Genomic DNA, 21,662 nt, shown 5'->3' on the forward strand with positions numbered 1-21,662 from the left:
TAGCCGGTCATGCCATTGACCTTGTGTTTGTCTCGGGAGGGGAGGGAAGTGTTCTGAAGATGGGGGCTGTTTTTTCTAACCCCGTGTCATGGTCAGATCACTATCTGGTGAATATAGACCTCTCGATGCCACACACCCTCCGCAGGGGACAAGGACATATTAGGATGGTCCGCCCCAGACGCCTGATGGAGTCTAAGGGATTCCTGAATGCGCTGGGTGATTTGGAGCTGACTGAAGGATGCCCGGTTGACACCCTGGTGATGGAGTGGAACAGGGAGATCACTAGGGCAGTGGACCGGGTGGCTCCAAAATGTCCTCTCCCCCTGAATAGAGCTCAGATAGCACCCTGGTATACACCACGGTTGCGGGGTCTGAGACAGGAGGTGAGACGACTAGAGCGCCGGTGGCGGAAATTTCGCACTGAAGAAGATCGGACACTGGTTAGAGCAGCAATAGCTGCCTACCAGGTGGCAATAAAGGCAACAAAGAGGGAATTCTTTGCTGCCTCTATTGCGTCGGCGGAGTGTTGTCCCAGGAGGTTGTTCCAAGTGGTCCGAAGCCTGGTCGGTCCAGTTGCTCAGGAACCCATGGAGCATTCAAAAACCTCCTGTGAGACATTTGCTAAACACTTTGCCGATAAAATCGATCGCCTGAAGAGCATGCTTCCGTCTGCCGTGGATACAGGACGTGGGCCAGAGTCGGCCAGTTGCATTCCGGTCCGGTGGGATTGGTTTCGGCCTCTTCCCGCTGAGGAAGTGGACAAGGTGTTCGGTACTGTGAGGCAACCACTTGTCTGTTTGATCCTTGCCCTTTGTGGCTCATTATGAGTTACAAAGAGAGACTGAGCGAAGGGATCAAGGCAGTGGTAAATGCATCCTTGAAAGAGGGTGCAATGCTATCAGCCCTCAAGGAGGCAGTGATAAAGCCCATCTTGAAAAAACCCTCCTTGGATCCCCAAGAGTTGAATAACTTTCGCCCAGTCTCTAATTTACCATTCTTGGGCAAGGTGATTGAACGTGTGGTGGCCACACAATTACAGACACACTTGGATGAAGCGGATTATTTAGATCCATTCCATCCATCGGGCTTCAGGACTGGTCATGGAACTGAAACAGCCTTGGTCGCCCTGGTGGATGATATGAGGAGGGCGTTGGATAGGGGAGAATATACCTTCCTCGTCCTCCTGGATCTCTCAGCGGCTTTCGATACCGTCAACCATGGTATCCTTTTACATCGCCTAGAGGGATTAGGAATAGGGGGCACTGTCTTGCAGTGGTTCCGCTCCTATCTCTCAGACAGGCATCAACGGGTGGTATTGGGGGAGGAGGTTTCAGACCCTTGGCCTCTTAATTGTGGAGTGCCACAGGGTTCTATCCTCTCCCCCATGCTATTCAACATCTATATGAAACCGCTGGGGGCCATCATCAGGAGTTTTGGGCTGCAGTGTCACCAATATGCGGATGACACTCAGCTCTACCTCTCATTTAAGTCTTCACCAGAGTCGGCTGTGAATACCATGTCCAAGTGCCTGGAATCCGTAAGTGGATGGATGGGTGAGAATAGGCTGAAGCTGAATCCCGCCAAACCGAGGTCTTACTCGTGGGAGACAAAAGAGGGTTGGGGATTACAGACCTGGTGCTTAATGGGGTGAGATTACCCCTGAAGGACCAGGTCCGCAGCCTTGGGGTCATTCTTGACTCCCAGCTGTCCATGGAGGCTCAGGTTTCGGCAGTGAGCCGGGCAGCTTGGTATCAATTACATCTGATACAGAGGCTGCGACCCTACCTTCCTGTCCATCTGCTCCCACGAGTGATACATGCACTGGTCTCCTCTCGCTTGGATTACTGTAATGCACTCTACGTGGGGTTACCCTTGAAAATGGTCCGGAAGTTACAGCTGGTACAGAGTGCGGCAGCACGCTTGATTAAGCACAGCCGTCGCCGTGATCATATCACCCCAGTGTTAATAGATCTACACTGGCTACCAGTTGTCTACCGGGCCCAATTCAAGGTGTTGGTGTTGACCTTTAAAACCCTATATGGTTTCGGCCCAGTTTATCTGAAGGAGCGCCTCCAGAATCACCAAATATGCCGCCTGATGAGATCAGCCACACAAGATCTCCTCTCGGTCCCACCGGTTAAAGTAGAGAGGCTGGTGCAGACCAGAGAGAGGGAGTTCTCGATTGTGGCCCCCACCCTCTGGAATTCCCTTCCGTTTGACCTCCGACATGCCCCCTCCCTGATAGGCTTCCGTCGAGCCTTAAAGACCTGGCTATTCAGACAGGCCTATAAGATTGGAGTGGATTAGTTTTATGATATATTATTGAACATTGGTTTTAGATTGATTGTAATTGTTGTTTTTGATGTATATTGTATTTTATTGTATTTTTATGTATTGTACGTCGCCTAGAGTGGCCGTTAATTCGGCCAGATAGGCAACACAAAAATAAAATTTATTATTATTATTATTATAGAAGCTAAAGTGATGAAACTGAGGTTATCATAATTTGGACACATAATGCAGACATGATTCACTAGAAAAGACAATGCTGGGAAAAACAGAAGGGAGTAGAAAAAGAGGAAATCCAAACAAGAGATGGATTGATTCCATAAAGCCACAGACCTGAACTTACAAGATCTGAACAGGGTGGTTCATGACAGATGCTATTGGAGGTCGCTGATTCATAGGGTCACCATAAGTCGTGATCGACTTGAAGGCACATAATTGTTTTATAGTTGCCTGCTGAAAGCCTTTTTGTTTCAGCAAGCCTGCCTAAACATGTAATATAGCAACCTATTTTTATTTTTAAAAGTTTTACTGTTCTTTAATCTGTGATTTAATGATGACAGTTTTACGAATATTTTTTTAACTGTTTTGAGGATTTAACTGTGTTTTATCTACAAGCTTATTGTACGCTGCTTAGAGAGCTCTTTGGATGAGGGTTATAAATCTTCCAAATCTCATATATATAAAATTCCATGCTTCAGTATATATATATATATATATATATAGTGCAGTTTGGGAAGATTTATATATATATATATATATATATATCTGTATATGATATCCCATAACATCTGGTCTATAATGCTAAACAGAACTGGGTCTGACTATTTCCACAGAGGCAAACATTAATGGACGACATCAATCTCTGCCAGTCCTTGCTACTAAAATGACAGACGCCATTTCACCCAAAAGTCCTGTATGAAGGACGCTCTAGTCGCATTTATTTCCACAGAGGCGTGGGTGTGTCGGAGGGAAGGGAGAAAGGAGGGATTTCTTCCTTTTGTCCACCTGCCTTGTCCTAAATCTACATTTCATTGGCTGACAAAAGCAACAGTGCGCTCTTCCGATTGGCCACTGAGAGCCTCACCCGCCTTCCCTCCCTTTATCCCACCACCTATTAGCGAAGAGGCGGACGACGTCCTGCCTCCCCACCTGGCCGGCGAGTGAGCGTGGCTTAGGTACGGCGGCCTCGGAAGGCCAAGAACCCCCTTGGGCCGAGTCTGAATGGGTACGGCGGGGGAGCACCGGAGTGGCGAGGCGGGCGCGGAGGCCCCTGAGGGCGGGCCGTTCTTCACCTTGGCCGAGGTGGAGAAGAGGAACACCGACAAAGAGACCTGGCTGGTCATCAGCGGGCGCGTCTATGACGTCACCCGCTTCCTCGACGAGGTGGTTATGCTAATTTATGCAGATGAGGTGGTGACTCCCCGCTCCTTGGGCCGTGGGTCTTGGTTGCTCCATCCCGCCCAGGCGCTTCCGGGAAGGGGAGAAGAGACCCTGCCCGGCCTCTGCGGCGGGGCGCAGCCGGCTGGAGAGGGTGCAAACGGCCGAGGGCCAGGAAACCTTCCTGCCGCTTTGCGGGGGAGACCCCAGGCCGGCTGGGTTTCAACCCTTCTTCCCGATCCCCTCCAGATGTGGCTGGGCTGTGCGGCCAGTTTGCAGGATCGGTGAAGAGAGTCGTAGTAGTACAGCCACATCTGGAGAGCAGCGGGTTGGGGAAGGCTGGATTGCCTCCGGCTCCTGCCCCACCCCGAGAGGCAACCGGGCATCGCTCTGACGCAGCATCTCCTCCCCTCCTAAGACTGGGGATCTTTCTGTAGCCCCAGGACTTGCACCTTCAGTTAAAGCTGGGCTGAGCTGCCTCTACTGTCCTTTGTAAACGTTAAAAGCATAGAGGGGATAAAAAAGTAAAAATGCACAGAGAGGGAGTAGGCCTGTGCAGCCAGAATCAAGGGTATGGTAGGGGGTTAAGTGAGCGCTTTGCATGCAAGAGACCCGTGGCTCAGACTGCAGCATCTCCAGTTAAAGGGGTGGCAGACCTCTGCCTGAGATACTGGATGAGCAATATGAAGGGGACCGTCCGTAGGGCTGGGAAAGGCCTTGAGGAGTTGCTTCCAGTCACGTTATTAGACCAAGGGTGGGGGGGATCTCTGGCCCTCCAGATGTTGTTGGACTGCAGCTCCCATTAGCCCTGGCTAGCATGACAATGGTAAGGGGTAATAGGAGCTGTAGTCGAGCAACATACGGAGGGCCGCAGGTGCTCCACCTCTGAAGTGGACAGTATCATACCAGTAGCCCCAGTGGGCCTGACTCCACATGGCAGCTTCACAGGCAGACGCAAGTCTCTGTTCCTTGTGTCTATTTACTGTCTTCTCTCTCAATGAAAACAGGAAAGCAACCAATGCTTGTGAAGGGTTTGTTAACTTTCTCTGGGAACATATCCCATGCTGCAACCTCTGTCAACATTTAGGATCTTACAGGACTGATGTGAAAATTTACATGAAAAGGAAGTTTCAAATATTTAGAATGCTAAAAGGGCTATAGAAATAATTTTTAACAACCAGCAGCCTCGTACCTGGCTTTGCTCAGGAATTCTAAGAAACCAAAAAAAATCAGCGCACTTTTGAAAGGTTCATTCCGCCATCTTGATTCAAAATGGCATCTGCTTGCATCCAAAGATAAGACAGCCGCCTGCTCCTTGATCTTGGGAGCCATCATGCAAAATTTGGTTACGATACCTTAAGAGGTGTCCAAATGGAGAGCGAGCAGACAAACAACTTTCCGAAATATATAGTAGATATGTTTTGCAGGAAGTGGCTACTCACATTAGAGATGGCCGTATTCCAGTACCTGATTATCAAGATTACAATATTCATAGAATCATAGAATAGTAGAGTTGGAAGGGGCCTACAAGGCTATAGAGTCTAACTCCCTCCTCAATGCAGGAATCCAAATCAAAGTATTCCCAGCAGATGGCTGTCCATATTGCCTTAATTCTGATTAATTCCTCAGGTGCTTATGTGCAGTTCTGACTGCACAGGAACTTTGCAGTTGCTGTCTACTTCCCAGCAGTGTTAGGGGGAGGGAATTACTGTGCGTGCACACAGCCACACACTAGCTCCCCACCCCCCAGTAGTCCACTGTGTCTTAAGACAAGACAAGACAAGTCCCAAGCTTCTGGTGCTTGTGGGGAAATGCACTCCCTCACCCACACCTCAGTCTGAATCAGATCTAGCTTGCAAGACAATCTGCAAAGAGAGTGTCTAGTCTGAAGACTGGGTGGTCTGAATTACTTTTTTTTTTTTTTTTGGTGCTATAAAGTGTCTAGCCCTCTTTTCCTTGCCTGCCCATAGCAGCTAACAAACATCACATTAATCCAATGCAGGACAATAAAACAAGTGCTGAACTGTAGCTCAGCGGTAGAGCGTCTGCTCAGGTTCAATCCATGGCATCTCCAGGTAGAGCTGGAAGATGCTCCTGTCTGAAGTCCTGGAGGGTGGCGGAGCTCCACAGATTTGTCTGAATGTAAAATGCCTTTATGTCATTTTCTAGCTATTTATAAGATTGGGCCTCTTTAGTAATGCGTTTGTACTGCTTAAGACCACCACCAAGAAGACACTGCTGTGTCTTTCCACTGAACTTCAGGTATGTGTGTCTGTAAGTGAGCTTAAGCACGGCCTCTTACTGTTTTGAAAGGATAGATGGGCTAACTGGGAGAGAAATACTCTCTATGAATCTCACTTGGAAGCTGCAGATAGTATCTTTCAGGTTTGTTCTATTAATTTATTTATAAAATATTTGTATACCGCTATTTAAAAACATCAAAGCAGTTTACAACATGTTAAAAAAACTCAGAATAAAAATATAAGAATACAATAAAAATAGAGGTCACCTTTGCAAAAAAAAAAAGTGTCTTCTGAGTTGCCTGCATAAGCCTGGCAGAACAGAGAAGTTTTCAGCAGGCGCTTAGAAGTTAAAACAGAAGGTGGCTGCTGAATCTCTGTTGGCAGAGCATGCCACAGAACTGGGCCAATAACACTGAAGGCTCGATTTATTGAGCCTCACCAGCTCGGGGAATGATCAAAGCCACTCCTGCAGCCGTTCCTATTAGCTTAGCTTGTTGAAGAGAGTAAATGTCTCTGTTAGCTGATTAGTGTGCTGGGGAGCTGGTGGCAGGCTGCAGAGCTTTACTAGGCTGTCCTTCGTGAAACCTTCAAAATGTTGTTGACTGATCCAGCAAGAGTTGCACTTTTCTCTGCACTCTTCCCTACCCCCCCTCCCTTCATTCCCTTTGCACTCTCTGGGGCATTTGCTCCTTGTTGCCTGAGACATGGATGGGATTGGGGCTCAACCTGAAGCGCTACTACAGGCTTGTTGCGTAAAGCAGAGGAGGTTTCTTTGCTAAGAGAGAATTGTGTTCTGCTCCTGGGGCTCCAGCAGCCTGTTCAACGGGCCAGATGCTAGTTTAGTCAGACTCCTTGAAGCCTGGCAATTGCAACAGGGATTATCTTAAACCAATTTTATTTATAAAATGTTGCAGCGTAGGTTACATAATAAAAACCAAGACACTGGACTTTCAGGTGATGGAAGCACATTGACACGAGAGAGACGAGGCAGCTGCAGAAAGCCAAGAACTGAATTCCTGGGTTGCTCAGGAGCTGCCTCTGACTGCAGGCTGGGTGCCCAGCGTGTATTTGAAGGGAGGGGGGATGCTTGTTTGTGTGGCCCTTCTCTTGTGTGCTGAATCCTGGGCCCTCACTACTCTGGCTCCAAATGTGAGCTGCTGTGAGTCTCTGGAAGATTCAGAACCAAAGCCTGAATAGCGCTAGCCCCTGCAAAGCATTGAGGGTTCCCACTCCTGTCCGTGGAGAGGCATCTGTGCTGCACCTTTCCCAACTTAGCTTGTTCCATGTTCCACTGCTTGTTTGCATGTTCCGCTGCTATGCCATGTGCCACTGCTTGTTTGGCCACTGGGAGAAAAAATATTCTGGATGTGAATGGCCTCTTGGCCATGGGTGAATTCAGCTTCTCATACTGTTGCGTATCATCAGATCACCTCTCTAATTGATCCAGCTTTTCTAAATGGCATGGAATGCCAGACTTTTGAGCCAAACAAAACTTCTTTAAGGAGGAACTTGAACCCAGAAGATACCAAGAACTTAAGGTAGCATGACACAAGCTAGCATGATTCACATGATACCTTTGCATTTATCTTCTCTCTCCTTCTCTGGTCATATGGAACCATTTTCAGTACCAGAGAGATAGTCAAGGCTGTGTGCTCTCCTCTCCAGGCAATGCTGGTGGGTTTTTGTTTAGCTTCTTTTCATGCCTGTCCACAACGAACAAAGGAACCAAAGCCAGTTGCTGGTGGCTTAAAGCAAGCTCTCCTTGTCTGTTGCCCATTTCTGACTCCCTCTCTGCCCACACCCCCTTCTGTGTCATTCTGGGGAGAAATGTGAGACCTGCCAAAGGGGGAAGCTGATGACGTCAATCAGAGATGACTCTCTTCACCTCTGCCCTCAGAGGTTTGTTGCCCTGGGAGCAAAATCCACCCAGGAGTTCCTTCCAGCACTTTGAAGGTGTGCCTGGGCATGTTTTGCCCACTTTGTACTCTGTGACCTGAGACGCTGCCTGTGGCTTCTGCTCTGTCGAAAGCCAATGGCACTTACAACCAGGGTGGGTGGGAAAACAGGAATCCTAACATCAGTTGGAAGCAACACATAGACGATGTAGGAAGCTACCTTTTATCATGTAGGGCAATTGACCCTTTAGGCTCATATTGTGTACTCCAGTTGGCAGTGTCTTTTATAATAATAATAATAATAATAATAATAAATTTCTTACCTGCCCTTCCCCATAAGGTCGTGGGTGTGTTACAACAATGTAAAAATACAATATCTATTAAAAACAACTTAGAATCAGAAAAATAGGTGGGCCCTAAAAACATATCTTTGCCACCCTGGGCTACTGCTACGAGGAAGGGCAGGATATAAATAAAATAATAAATAAATAGTATCTCGTATGTCAAAGGCCAGGGTAAAGAAGTGCACTTTCAGCATGTGACAAAAGCTGTGGGAGGGGAGTCCATTGCGGAGGAGCTGCCACCAAGAATGCCCTCTTCTAAGAACACAAGAAGAGCCTGCTGGATCAGGCCAGTGGCCCATCTAGGCCAGCATCCTGTTCTCACAGTGGCCAACCAGGTGCCTGGGGGAAGCCCGCAAGCAGGACCCGAGTGCAAGAACACTCTCCCCTCCTGAGGCTTCCGGCAACTGGTTTTCAGAAGCATGCTGCCTCTGACTAGGGTGGCAGAGCACAGCCATCATGGCTAGTAGCCATTGATAGCCCTGTCCTCCATGAATTTGTCTAATCTTCTTTTAAAGCCGTCCAAGCTGGTGGCCATTACTGCATCTTGTGGGAGGAAATTCCATAGTTTAACTATGCGCTGAGTAAAGAAGTACTTCCTTTTGTCTGTCCTGAATCTTCCAACATTCAGCTTCTTTGAATGTCCACGAGTTCAATTATTATGAGAGAGGGAGAAGAACTTTTCTCTATCCACTTTCTCAATGCCATACATAATTTTATACACTTCTATCATGTCTCCTCTGACCCGCCTTTTCTCTAAACTAAAAAGCCCCAAATGCTGCAACCTTTCCTCGTAAGGGAGTCGCTCCATCCCCTTGATCATTCTGGTTGCCCTATTCGGAACCTTTTCCAACTCTATAATATCCTTTTTGAGATGAGGCAACCAGAACTGTACACAGTATTCCAAATGCGGCCGCACCATAGATTTATACAACGGCATTATGATATCGGCTGTTTTATTTTCAATACGTTTCCTAATTATCGCTAGCATTATCGCTTGCCTTTTTCATAGCTGCCGCACACTGGGTCGACATTTTCATCGTGCTGTCCACTACAACCCCGAGGTCTCTCTCCTGGTCGGTCACCGCCAGTTCAGACCCCATGAGCGTATATGTGAAATTAAGATTTTTTGCTCCAATATGCATAATTTTACACTTGTTTATATTGAATTGCATTTGCCATTTTTCTGCCCATTCACTCAGTTTGGAGAGGTCTTTTTGGAGCTCTTCGCAATCCCTTTTTGTTTTAACAACCCTGAACAATTTAGTGTCATCAGCAAACTTGGCCACTTCACTGCTCACTCCTAATTCTAGGTCATTAATGAACAAGTTGAAAAGTACAGGTCCCAATACCGATCCTTGAGGGACTCCACTTTCTACAGCCCTCCATTGGGAGAACTGTCCGTTTATTCCTACTCTCTGCTTTCTGCTTCTTAACCAATTTCTTCTCCACAAGAGGACCTCTCCTCTTATTCCATGACTGCTAAGCTTCCTCAGAAGCCTTTGGTGAGGTACCTTGTCAAACGCTTTTTGAAAGTCTAAGTACACTATGTCCACTGGATCACCTCTATCTATATGCTTGTTGACACTCTCAAAGAATTCTAATAGGTTACTGAGACAGGACTTTCCCTTGCAGAAGCCATGCTGGCTCTGCTTCAGCAAGGCTTGTTCTTCTATGTGCTTAGTTAATCTAGCTTTAATCTAGGCCACCACCCATCCCTCTAGGGATCAAGCGGACAGTTTTTGTTTTAACTGGAGATGCTGGGGATTGAACCTGAGATTTTCTGCCTGTAAAGCCTGTGCTTTGCCACTGAGCTATGACTCCTCCCTTGTAGCTGTGGTCCCACAAAACACTGCATAATAGCCATTCTGTCTTTGCTTAGTAATGCCTCGGCTAGGATCTTGGCAGCCTGCGTGCAAAGCTCCCCCATTCTACTGCTTGGGATGCCCGACCAGGTGGGTGTCCCTGGGTGGGAAAAGGGCTGTAATATCTGAGGTGCAATTTGGAAAATTCAGACTTGACTTTTAAACAGAACGGGAAATCATTTTATTTATTTACTTATATTACATCAAAGTGTACCCAAGGAGTCTGAAAAGGTTCAGGAAAGGGCAACCAGGGTGATCAAGGGGATGGAGCAACTCCTCTATGAGGAAAGGGTGCAGCATTTGGGGCTTTTTAGTTTAGAGGAAAGGTGAGTAAGAGGTGACATGGTAGCAGCCTATAAAATTATGCATGGCAGGGAGAACATGGACAGAGAACAGTTTTTCTCCTTCTGTCATAATACTAGAACTTTGAGTGAAACTGAATGTTGGAAGATTCAGGACAGACCAAAAAAGAAAGAGTTCTTCACACCGCCTTGTAGAACTATTGAAGTTGCTTCCACAAGAGGCAGTGATTGGCTGCCAACTTGGATGGCTTTGGAGGAGGATCAGAGAAACTCCGGGAGGATAAGGCTGTCGATGGTTGCTAGTGCTGATGGGAGTGCTCAGCCTCCATGCTCAGAGGCAGCCTGCTTCCAAGCGCCAGTTGCTGGGAACCGCAGAAGTGGGGACTGCTCTTGCCCTCAGGGCCTGCTTGCAGGCTTCCCAGAAGAGGCATCTGGCTGGCCACAGAACAGGATGCTGGGCTAGATGACCTGATCCAAAAGGGCTGATGTTTTTATGTTCAAGGCAATTCACAATAAAAACATGAATACTGCAGATCCCCAGGTGCCAGAAGTATGTTTAAGGAACCAACACTTATGCATTCCCTGCCCAATGGACAGGAGGAAAAACTGATTGCCTGTACTAGGCTCCTAGGTGCCTGGATTTTTTAAGCATGTTTCAAGAAGCTGGATGGAATGCTTGAGGCTTCCCAGAGAGGAGATGGGGCACTAAGGCTGCAGTCCTACCCACGTGGAAGTAAGTCCCATTGAATTCAACAGGGCTTACTTTTGAGTAGACAAGTTTGGATTGCACTGTTTGAGTGCAATCCTTTGCATGCCTGCTCAGAAGTAACTCCTACTGAGTTCAGTAGGACACACCCCCAGGTAACTATTATTGGATTGCAATCTTCAGTGGGACATATCTTGGATGCTTGTTCGGAGAGGTTGTTAGTAGAGATGCAGCATCCTGGGGAAAAAACTGGAAAAATTCAGAAAAAAATGTTCTCCCCCCCCCCATTTCCCCCTGAATTTTTTAGGATTTTTTTCCTGAAACAATTGGGGTGGGGAAATCCCCCCCCCTGAATTTTCCCATTATTTTTCCCGGGCTTTCACATCTCTATCTGTCAGTTGTGTATGTGCTGAGAGAGAGGAGCTGGCGTGTTCCCCTTCCCAGTCTGTCTCTCTCTCTCTCTTTCATTGTTCCTGTCCTGATCTTCCTTCAGCATCCAGGTGGAGAAGAGGTTCTCCTCGAACAAGCTGGTAGAGACGCCACAGAGAGCTTTGAAGATGTTGGCCACTCTGTGGATGCCCGCAAGATGCTTGAACAATACCTCATAGGAGAGGTCCATCCGGTGAGGTCCTATCACGTAAAAGCAACTTGGGGAAGCATGTGGCTGTTCTGTAGTAAGGATTTCCTCCTTAGAAGACAGGCTCTGGGGGTCCAGAGAGGTGGGGAGGCACAAACTGTTATTTGCCCCACTTGTCAGAGGGCTTCTGGCGGAAGCAAGTGACTCAGGTGCTCTCCAGTGACTTTTAACTTGGATTTTAACTGGTACCCTCTGGTTGTTTGGACTACAGCTCCCATCACCTGCAGGCAGCGTAGCTGTGTTGGAGTAGACAATATGGCTGTGCAGGACAGGGCTTATGGGAGCTGTAGTCTCCAACCTGGTGCCCTCCAGTTGTTTTCGAAGCCAGCTCTAATGTCCTGTCTAGAAGGCCTTGGCTATGGAGCTGTTTCTGGGAATGAGAACGGAGGTAGCTTAGCTCTTCCTTGCATGCCGAGAGATTTCTTGCTGAGAGCTTAATGGCCTTTTCCTCCTCTCCCCCCCCCCATCTCTCAACAGTGTGACCATAAGCCTGACCCTTCCAAGGTAAGTCACGATCCTGGTGACCTTGTTCTCTTTCCATTCTAGGATGGAAAGCTTTTGTGGGTGTCGGTGAGAACAGGCCTGTTGCTTCGGTGGAATGCGCTTGCTGCCGCATTACTTGGGGGTGAAGGGAGCCCCCCTTGCTGCAGCCTTTGCAGTGGCAGAAGGACTGAGCGTTGTCAGGGGCTGCAGCAAGGAGAAGTGCCCTGTTGAAATGGGAGTTGGTTTGGTTTCTGCCTTTAAATTGGGGAAGGTGCTGCTGCCCATAAGCACTGTCTGCAAAAAAGGCACCACCAGGGACTCCACCAGTCCGGACCACTCTCTCTTATGATTTCTCTCCCCGCTCTAGCACAGATCTCAACAGATCCCCCTGCTAGGCAACCACCAGTAACGTCCCAATACTAGTATTCCCAGAGACTCTGAATACTGGTATTGTTATTCTCTTCACCGCTGCCACCATTTGTTACAGTTCCCCTTCAGCCTTGGTCATTACCTTACCCTCCCTTCTGGTCTGTGAAACCCCAGCCAAGTATCAGGCCTTTGGTAAACCAAATTAAGTATTTATTACAGATAACAAAGCTAACAAGATTAACAAGATTTCTTCTTAAGGCACATAAGCATATGGTTTTACTCAATACTAATCTGAACTCCACCCCCCTCCTTCTCCACGCTCTCCTGGTAAACAACTCTCTAAACCCCACCAAGCAATCCACTCTTTCTCTTCTCCCCCCCAGATTCCACTCTCACTCTTCCTTTTATACATTCAGCCATTTTAAACACTCAGCCAATCATCTCGCATTCTACTGCCCATTCACTCCCCCTCTTTCACTCCATTTACCATGTATCTTCTAAAACAACAACACTTACCATATATACATTAATATAGGAACATCACACTCTTCTGGAAGAATTCTGAGCCTGATATTGCAGAATAACTCCCACGTTTGGGGACAAGCAGGAGCCATCAGCTGCCAGTGTAAACAGAGCCATGGGCTGCCCCAGCCGCACTGTGTGATGCCCAGCAGGTCAATCATTTACGGTGAGGGGATGAAAACATTTCCCCTGCCTTACTTGAGACCCAGTCTGTGTATTGTCCTCTCCCTTGCAACCGTCCCTGACTTATGTCAACAAAGGGTTGGAATGAGCATGATGTCCCAGCCAGCAGCTTATTGAACTTGCCCTGAGAGCACCAGCTTTTGTGGCCAGGGTTGTGCCCCTCTGCTACCAGGAAACATCCTCGGTTATTCAGAAAGACCCAAGTAGTTTCCCTGTTGCCTTGTGTGCCAGTCCAGAATTGGAAACGGCCTTGTAGGGGAAACGCCCCTCCCTCCCCATGTGCAATATTAGTGTCTTGGAAGCGGTAAAGTCAATACTTTTCTGTGATTTATGATACCCTGGGGAGAGAAAGAGCCTTGACAATGTTATTCCTACAAACATAAAAACACATTGCGGCAGCTTCATTTATAGAACCACCCAGAGGTAAAGTTTCATGGTAACTGATGAGCTGGGAAGTGTGTGTGTCTGTGAGAGAGAGAGAGTGAGAGTGTGTGTGTGTGTGTGTGTGACAGAGTGTGTGTGTGTGTGTGTGTGTGTGAGAGAGAGAGAGAGAGAGAGTGTGTGTGTGTGTGTGAGAGTGTGTGTGTGAGAGAGAGTGAGAGAGAGTGTGTGTGAGAGAGAGCATGGGTTGTTTGGTTATGGCAGTTTGATGAAAGCTGCCTCTTGCTTAAGGTGGGGCTAGCACGATTACTGTGTTTTCTGTGTCTGGGTCCCCATTTTAAGAAAACAAAAACATCACGATGCTACTGGCATGCACACAAGCGTGCACTTTCTCGTAAGAAGAATGCCAACTTCTATGGCATGAACGTTGCAAAGAAAGTGGAAGCGGGTCCCCCTTCACCCTTCTCCAGGTGCCACTCCTGTGTGCTGTCTTCTGAGCAGTGGGATTCTCATCCTGAAGAGGGTTATGGGGTGTGTCTCCCTCCCCCCCCCCGGAGCAAAGCCTTGATCAACCCATTTGCAGGAATGTTTCCAGGCAGACCCGGCTGTCGGGAAAAGACTTCTGCTTGCTCCAGAAGCGTGTGACCCCTTCCTAGAATCAATTACTCAAGGAAGGGTTTGGGCACTGGAGGCTGGGTGGAGGGAGCTGGCAAGTCTTCTGCTTGCCTGTCTCATGTTGATCCCCACCTCCACCCCCCACCACTCCCATCCTGAAAGGGAGCCCTGTTTTCCCTTTTCAGGATCCTGATGGTGTGGTTTGCATCCAAATTTTTGGACCAGTTTCATCGGAAACCATGGTCCTTTTTTCTTTTCTTTTTGTAGCAAAGCCAATTAGTTATGCAAAATAAATTCTATCTGACACTTTGGGATCTGAAATGAGCCACCAGCCCTTTGTGTATATATCATTTTAAAATGGCCCCTGTGTTGTCTGTCTCCTGCTTGCCAGGTGCTTTGGCTCTGCAGAACTTGAGGTAACAGCCCCCAAAGCCTGTCTTTGTGCTTGTTTGTGTCTTTTTCTCCCTCTGTCAGGCCTAACCCGAAGGGTTGCTTTTGCATGCTCGCCTCCTCCTCCTCCTCTCTAGCTGCTGCTTCAGTGTTGGCTTTCTGCATACTCAGCAAAAGCAGCTTCTGTGAGTCTCAAATACTAATAATATCTTCTGTAAGGGCAACTGATTGGACTCAGTGGTGTTTCCTCTTGCTTTGTCCTTTTTTAAAAATGAAATGATCTTCACTAAAGGAGGAAAACATCCCTTCTGCCAGGGGTCCTCTTCCAGTGGTGGGGAGCCATAGAGGAAGGGCCGCAGCTGAGTGGCAGAACATCTGCTTTGCATGCAGAAGGTCCCAGCATCTCCATGTAGGGCTGGGAATGTCTCCTACCTGAAATGCTGGAGAGCTGCTGTCGGTCAGTGTAAACAGCACTGAGCTAGATGGACCAGTGGTCTGACTGGGTATAAGGCAGCTTCCGGGGTCCCTGCGCCATCTCCTCCTTGCTGTCCCACCTGCCCATGAGCTCAAGTGACCTGAGTTGCTCCGATTGTCAGGGAAGCGACTGGGGGTTAAGCAAGTGACGTTTCCCAGGCAGTAACTTACCCAAGTGATGCTGTAACTAGAAGAAAAAAGGACCACGGAACTCCCTCTAAGATCAGGTTTGGGGGTTTTGATGTTGCAAATGGAAGCGGTCCTTCTGAAGTCAGTGAGGATTTGTGCAGAACAGATATTTGCAAGAATTGGACCAATGTTTCTGTGGCCACAGTTTCCAGAGTGAAAAGGGATGTGAGGTTGTCTGGGCAGATTAGTCTGCCATGCCCATGCAAGGCATGGTAGTAGTTGTAGCCTGGCCTTGCTCTGTCTTCAGGGTAACTGTGGACTATTGGGAGGGAGGGGGCTTGAAGTACTGGTTCAAATGTGTCCATCAGGATCCCTAGATGACAAAACAAAGGTTTCACTTGACAACGCAGAGTGAAAAGTGAAAATGTTTACAATGTTTGTGGAGTCTTGTTTGCTCTTTCCCAGGGTCCAGTTCAAGCATTGCTATGTTTACGTGTGCATTTAACAGCTCATCTGAGGGGGGGGGCACGCAACACTGCAGATTAACTACTGTGAGTAGAGAACTCGATCGCTTCAGCATTGGCTCCTGCTAACTACAGCATCTCGTTTCCCTTTTGCTTGATCTGCCTTTCACAAGGGAAGTCCCGCTTCTGTATGGCAGCCCCTTCTGCTTTAACCAGCCCAGTCATCATCTGGCTCACGTCATGCTCTTCAGTCTTGTGGTGCACTCTGTGAAAAGGAGTCCTCACTGAAACTGTCATCCAGTCCCTTAATACTCGCATGCAACATTCCTACTGCAAGGATGACTCTTCAGTTGGTTACATTTATTTCCGTGGCCTCTAGTTCTGACAGTTGTGGATCATGGCATCTCCTTAGCCTAGCAGCAGGTGGCCTACAGAATGTGACCTTCTGTCTGGGGTGGCCAGAAGTTGTGACTCTCATTTTCTGAGGATGATAAGCTCCTCATATTTGTTATTGTGCCCAGCCTGCTCTACATAGAACTGCTCTGGCTTTCATCCCAGTTGGGTTGATGAACAGAGACTAGTGCCTGCTATGGCGAGTTGTCAGAATTTTCATCTGAAGCAGGGGTAGCCAACTTGGTGCCCTCCAGATGTTTTGGACTGCAGCTCCCAGCAGAACCAGCCAGCATGACCAGTGGTCATGGGTGATGAATATGGAGTCCACAACAGCTGGCTACCCCCGATCTAAAGCATTATGTGGTTGCAACCCTTGGTGATAGGGAAATGGTGCCTCTGTGCCATGAACATTGTGTAGGCAGGAAGCTCTGTGCAGAATGTAGAAAGGGAGCCGCTGTCCCTGGAGGGTTCGTCATCTGCATTAGACAGGCCTGGGCAGTTGTCTAAAATGTTCTTGAGGGGTCAATCATTTTAACGATTCTTCTGTACTGCTTTTAAAGGTTTGTTATGTTGCAGTACACTACCCTGATGTTTTATGAGAGGGCAGTTTATTAATACTTTTATAAATAAGTGAGGGAGAGTCCCGGCACAGACAATGCGTAGAGGAGGCTGGATAATGGAGAGCCCAAATAGGAACATGGTAGCTGCCTTTCACAGAGTGAGACCGTTGGTCCATTGAACTCCGTGTCATCTATACTGGCTGGCAGCAGCTGTCCAGGGTTTCAGGCAGGATTCTCTCCCAACCCTGTGCTGGGGATTGAACCTTTGGTAGAGGAAAGCAGAGATGGAAGCCAAGGTGAGGCTGGGCTGGTTCAGAGAAGTCTTTGCGCCAAAGAGGAACCAGCTCCACAAACAGAGGGCAGGAGTTTGTTTCAGGTGTGGATGGTGGCCTGGCAGGAAGCAGAGAGATGGGGGAGGAGGGCAAGGAGAACAAGGCGGCCCACCAGAGATGAGCTCACACGAAATAGAGGGATTAGGAAAGTGTGTGTTGGTGAGGGGGCGGGGAGCTGGTTGGAGTAGAGAGAACATGGGTCCATTGTGTGGGGAGGCCCTTCAGTGTTGTGAGGTGTCTTGCTTTGCCTGGATTGACTAGATGCAGACTTGGATCTCTTCTTAATACGTGTGTGTTTGCGCTCTCCCCCTTTCTCTCTCTGTCTCTGCTGAGGTCCATTGTCTGTCATGAGTAGCCATCCAAAAATGTGGCTATTGCTTAATTGCCCTTCTTTGAACAGCAGCCTTCCCGCTCCTGGGTTGGGTTTCTCTGGTGATGCAGAGTTTCTGTTTGCTAAAGGCTTTGTGTGGTTTCCAAAGTAGGCCTGCTTGACTCCCAACCTCACTGGCCATCTCGAGGTGGTCTGCTGCATTGTCCTTTCAGGTTAGCGTCCCAGCCTGTGGGATTCAGCTCAGTGTTGCTGGTCTTTAAGTCTCTTTAAAAGTTCAGGGTTTGATTCCTCTCGGGAAACATCTCTTCCCAAATTTTCATGAGGTTCTTAGCTCCTTACTACAAATGCAAAGATCTTCCCATCATCTCCTCTGAAACAAAACATGGCTTGATCTGTAGGATCTCTGGGTATTTTGGGCTACAACTTCCATCAGCCCCCGGCAGCACAGAAAGCTGCTGTACGTTGTAACACTGAGTGGAAATAAATTCTCCCAAGCCTCTTGCGGTCTCTTCCCTTTTCAGAAACCTCTGCATGTAGAAGTACATTGTCACCCCAGTGGGTTTTTCATCTTTTTGCAAACAGCAGTTGTGTAATCTACCGCATAGCACAATCCTGCAAGCAAATTGTTTCTGTGCTTGGTGATGCGAACCTGCGACTTTTGACAATTTTAAAACAATATTTAGCTTCTGTTTCTGCAGAAACTTAATATATTTAGACACAATTGACCAGTATTTGTTGAATGCTGGTGTAACAAAGCACATTCTTCACGTAATCAAAAATATTAGAGATGCCATAATGTATATCGAATTATTAATATCATACTTTGTTTCCTTATTTTTGTTGCATATTCTTTGTAAATTTGTATGGTTTTACAAAACTGAATACAAATTGTAAATAAGTTTAAAATAACAGTGTTTAACAGTCACTTGCACCCACCCCACTCCCCCAAGGGGAGTTGGAGAAGGTCCTCATCTTCCCCAATCCCCAGGCTGTCTTGTACTACCCCCGTTTGTTGTCTTTTCCACGAGAAGCAAAAAGGGCTCCTCTCCTGGATAAGGCACAGGAGAGAATGCCAGCTGTTCTTTCGGGCTGAGCTGCCCGCATTGGATGCCTAGGAAAGACTCCCTTGGTTTGGTGAAGCAAAAAAGTTGTATTATTTTAACAAGCAGCCTTGAGTCTTCCTGCTTGGAGCTCAAGCAACCAGTTGGAGAGGCACAGGATGGGTGCCAAAGCAGGCTTACGGTGCAGGACCACAATACCTGCTGGAACGCCTCTCCCGATATGAACCTGCCCGTACACTACAATCAACATCGAAGGCCCTCCTCCGAGTTCCGACTCATAGGGAAGCTCGGAGGATGGTAACAAGAACTAGGGCCTTCTCAGTGGTGGCCCCCGAACTGTGGAATAGTCTTCCCGATGAGGTGCGCTTGGCGCCGACGTTGTTATCTTTTCAGCGCCAAGTTAAAACCTTCCTCTTTTCTCAGGCATTTTAGTCTTTTAAGTATGTTTTAATTGATTTTAGATCTGTGGACTTTTACTTACGTGTTCCTCGCACTGAATCATAGGATTTTATTGTATATATTTATATTTTTTCTGTTGTACACTGCCCAGAGAGCTATGCTAGTCGGGCGGTATAGAAATTCAACAAATAAATAAATAAATAAATTAGGGCTGGGAAGGAATGTTAAACGGAATCTCATTAAGGAGTTATGTGCCTGTTTGACAATTGGCTTCTCTTCGTGCTTGGCTGGGAGATTTGGCCTGTGAACAGCACTGCTTCAGAGGGCCCTTTTCACAACGGTGCTGCTGTCACTTGGCATTTGCAGCTTCGCAATCAGGGCACTATTCACATCTTAAAGGCAAAGGCGCCTTTTGCAACTTCATTGTGTGGAGATACCTTGTTCTTCAGTCAGTCCTGGAGGGGCAGTTCCTCAGGCTGGCCTTTCATTCTGAACTGAGGCCAAATAGTGTGTGTATTCGCGTGTGGGTGTCAGTGTGAGGCTGAGTCTGTGTGTGGAATGTGTCTAAGGACACCAAGCTCCTTCCCATAGAGTTCCTGTTAAGAGATGTCTGAATGGTGCACAGTGGAGAACTGAAAAGTCAAGCTAAAAAGCTGGGGGCAAAAAAAAAGGCACCATGGCAAATGATTTGTATCTTGCTCTTGGGGTGGGCTGGGAAGCCCCTTCACATGGTGACCCATCTTTGCGTTCATTGATCGCGGCAGCAAGTAAGAGAGCAAAGATCACAAAGAAAATGGCAAATAGTTGTCTATTAGCTTCCCTTTGAAAAGCGTCGAAGTGACATGGAAGGAGGACTCTAGATAAGCTAGATTTGGGCTTAGACCTGGTTGTAGGGAAGAATGGAATATGGGGAGAGAGCAGGCTGAGGAGTCAGCAAATAAATGGGAAAACAAGGGGGACAGTGGCCTGGGTCACATGTCACAGCAAGCCATGGTTTATGGTTTACTGAGAACAAGCAGCATACCAGTGCATGCTTCCCTCCATGCTGGCTGGACAAATAAAACCAAAAGGGTTTGGCTTAGTGTTATGTGCATTTCCCCCCCTCCAGACATACCCCATGCACTGGTTTGCACATAATACCAAGCCTTGTGGTTTGTGTCTCCCAGCTCCAGCCAGGGCAAGGTGTAGCAGAAGCGACTGAGCAGCCTGCACCAGTATGTTGCTCATTCACAATAAGCCATGGTTTATTGCCTACCGTGACATGCGACCAGCCCAATTTGAGCAAATTCTTGTCAATACTGTTGGTGTGACACTGGACGAGGGAGTGGATGGGAGGATTGTTTTCTGGCTCTTCCTTTAGTAGTCAACAACTTGCACATTTTACTGACATGTACTTAACCTGTGTTTTGTCTCCTCAGGTTCCAAATAACTCTCCCTCGAAAGAATCAAGGTAGAGTATTCTGTCAATATAGGAGTAAACAAACAAGCTTCTTCTAAGACAGCCTGGTTTTTAAATAGAAATCCAAAATCATTTGCGTGGATCAGCTTCCTGTACTATCATCCTGATCACGCAGTTAGGCTTAGTTGCATGCCGTGATATGTGAAATTGCCATCTTTGAATTGGAGGCAAGGAGAGGCAGGCACATTAGTTTCAAGGTGTGTAGGGAGTGGTGTAATGTACACGAACCCCAGAAATATTTGATTTTTACAAATCTCTAGATGATCTGTGGGAATAGCCATTTCATAATGTTGCGCCATCTTGGCCTTTCCCACATTATATGGGATTCTATACGCACCAGTGACAATACCTGCAACTGGTAGCCACATGCTTGGCTGGACCCTGCAGAAAGTTCTGACCAGACTGTGGTAGCCTAATATGAACAAACTGCCTCAAACTTGTATCTGTGCATACAAACTAATGGATAGAATTGCCATGGCTTTTCTCACAGGACTAGGACAGCTCCAGTTCTGGAGGGGTGCAAGGAATGCTGTCCATAGATCCCTGGCTTTCTCACAGAGCTATTCTCCCTAGGACTTGGCTGTGAGAGTTGACCTACTTTACGTTCATTGTGTCAGTGTGCCCTTGGCGGGTTGCTGTCCCTGTTACCAACATCCCATCTTGTGCTTGCCTCTAAGAGGTGCTGCAGAAGCACGTTTTAGACAAGAGCTTTCCTATTTGAGGTACATTTGACATAAATGTAACTCCCCCCTTCCTTTTCCCCCTTAGTTTCTGGACAGTCTGGCTGATTCCTGTTTTGGGAGCATTGATCCTGGGCTTGATGTATCGCTACTACATGATAGATGGGAAATCCTCCTGATTTGACCTTGCTGAACCTTTAGGACTGGGAAGCCTGTCTTGCCCTTGGAAATGGTGGGATTTTGCTGGTGGATGCCCAGATTTTGTCCTTCACGTTCATCAGTCAGTCCAACATCCCTGGCATTTGCAAAGCCATGAATCTGAGGAATCCCCCCATCATCGTAGTTGTTCCTGCAGAAAGCTCAACTTCCTACCATTCCAATTCATGACTGACTTCTGTGGTCATTGGCCATGACTCATTTTTCATCAAGCAGCTTCTGGATCGTTGTGCCTCCAGCCTATGCCAGTCTGTCCCATCAAGTTACGAAGAGCGAGGTGGGGTGCAGTCAGCATTCCTCTGTGTTAGGAGACCAGCAAGAGAAAAGGCTCCACCAGTACAGCCTGGCAATGGGTGACCAGGAACAGCAGCACGCTGCCTCTTCTCTGTGTTTTCTCTCTGCTTCTTTCTGTATACGGTTTTTGAAATGATTTTTTAAAGATGGTTCTGGTTTACATAGTCCTACTGTATGCCTTTTAAAATCTGCTTGTTCTGTAATAAAGGACTCGTCAATTACTCTGAATTAGCAGCCTCTTGTTTTCCTGACTGACGCTGGCAGAGCCGGAG

General features: G+C 47.6%; 1 protein-coding gene across 3 annotated transcripts; it reads left to right on the forward strand.

Annotated features, from left to right (window-relative positions):
* Positions 1-3,386: 3,386 nt before the first annotated feature.
* Positions 3,387-21,618, forward strand: LOC133369038 (cytochrome b5). Of its 3 annotated transcripts, none has more exons than XM_061593865.1 (5): positions 3,389-3,672; positions 11,512-11,640; positions 12,133-12,159; positions 20,160-20,191; positions 20,969-21,618. In XM_061593865.1, the coding sequence occupies exons 1-5, from the start codon at positions 3,511-3,513 to the stop codon at positions 21,057-21,059; spliced, it is 441 nt and encodes a 146-aa protein (XP_061449849.1). In that variant the 5' UTR covers positions 3,389-3,510; the 3' UTR covers positions 21,060-21,618. The 3 variants fall into 3 exon arrangements, with proteins under 3 accessions (XP_061449850.1, XP_061449849.1, XP_061449851.1); XM_061593867.1 differs by having other exon boundaries at positions 3,604-3,672; positions 11,463-11,640; XM_061593866.1 differs by lacking the exon at positions 12,133-12,159 and having other exon boundaries at positions 3,387-3,672.
* The last annotated feature ends 44 nt before the right edge of the window (positions 21,619-21,662 follow it).

The sequence above is a fragment of the Rhineura floridana genome, chromosome 13, assembly GCF_030035675.1.
Source record: "Rhineura floridana isolate rRhiFlo1 chromosome 13, rRhiFlo1.hap2, whole genome shotgun sequence".
NCBI lineage: Eukaryota > Metazoa > Chordata > Lepidosauria > Squamata > Rhineuridae > Rhineura > Rhineura floridana.

What these genes read in the sequence shown, in the direction of transcription:
- LOC133369038 (XM_061593865.1), top strand. Translation starts at nt 3,511, where the DNA reads ATGGGTACGGCGGGGGAGCACCGGAGTGGCGAGGCGGGCGCGGAGGCC. An exon ending in ATAAGCCTGACCCTTCCAAG is followed by an intron (nt 12,160 to 20,159) that starts GTAAGTCACGAT and finishes TTGTCTCCTCAG; the next exon opens with GTTCCAAATAACTCTCCCTC. An exon ending in TCTCCCTCGAAAGAATCAAG is followed by an intron (nt 20,192 to 20,968) that starts GTAGAGTATTCT and finishes TTTCCCCCTTAG; the next exon opens with TTTCTGGACAGTCTGGCTGA.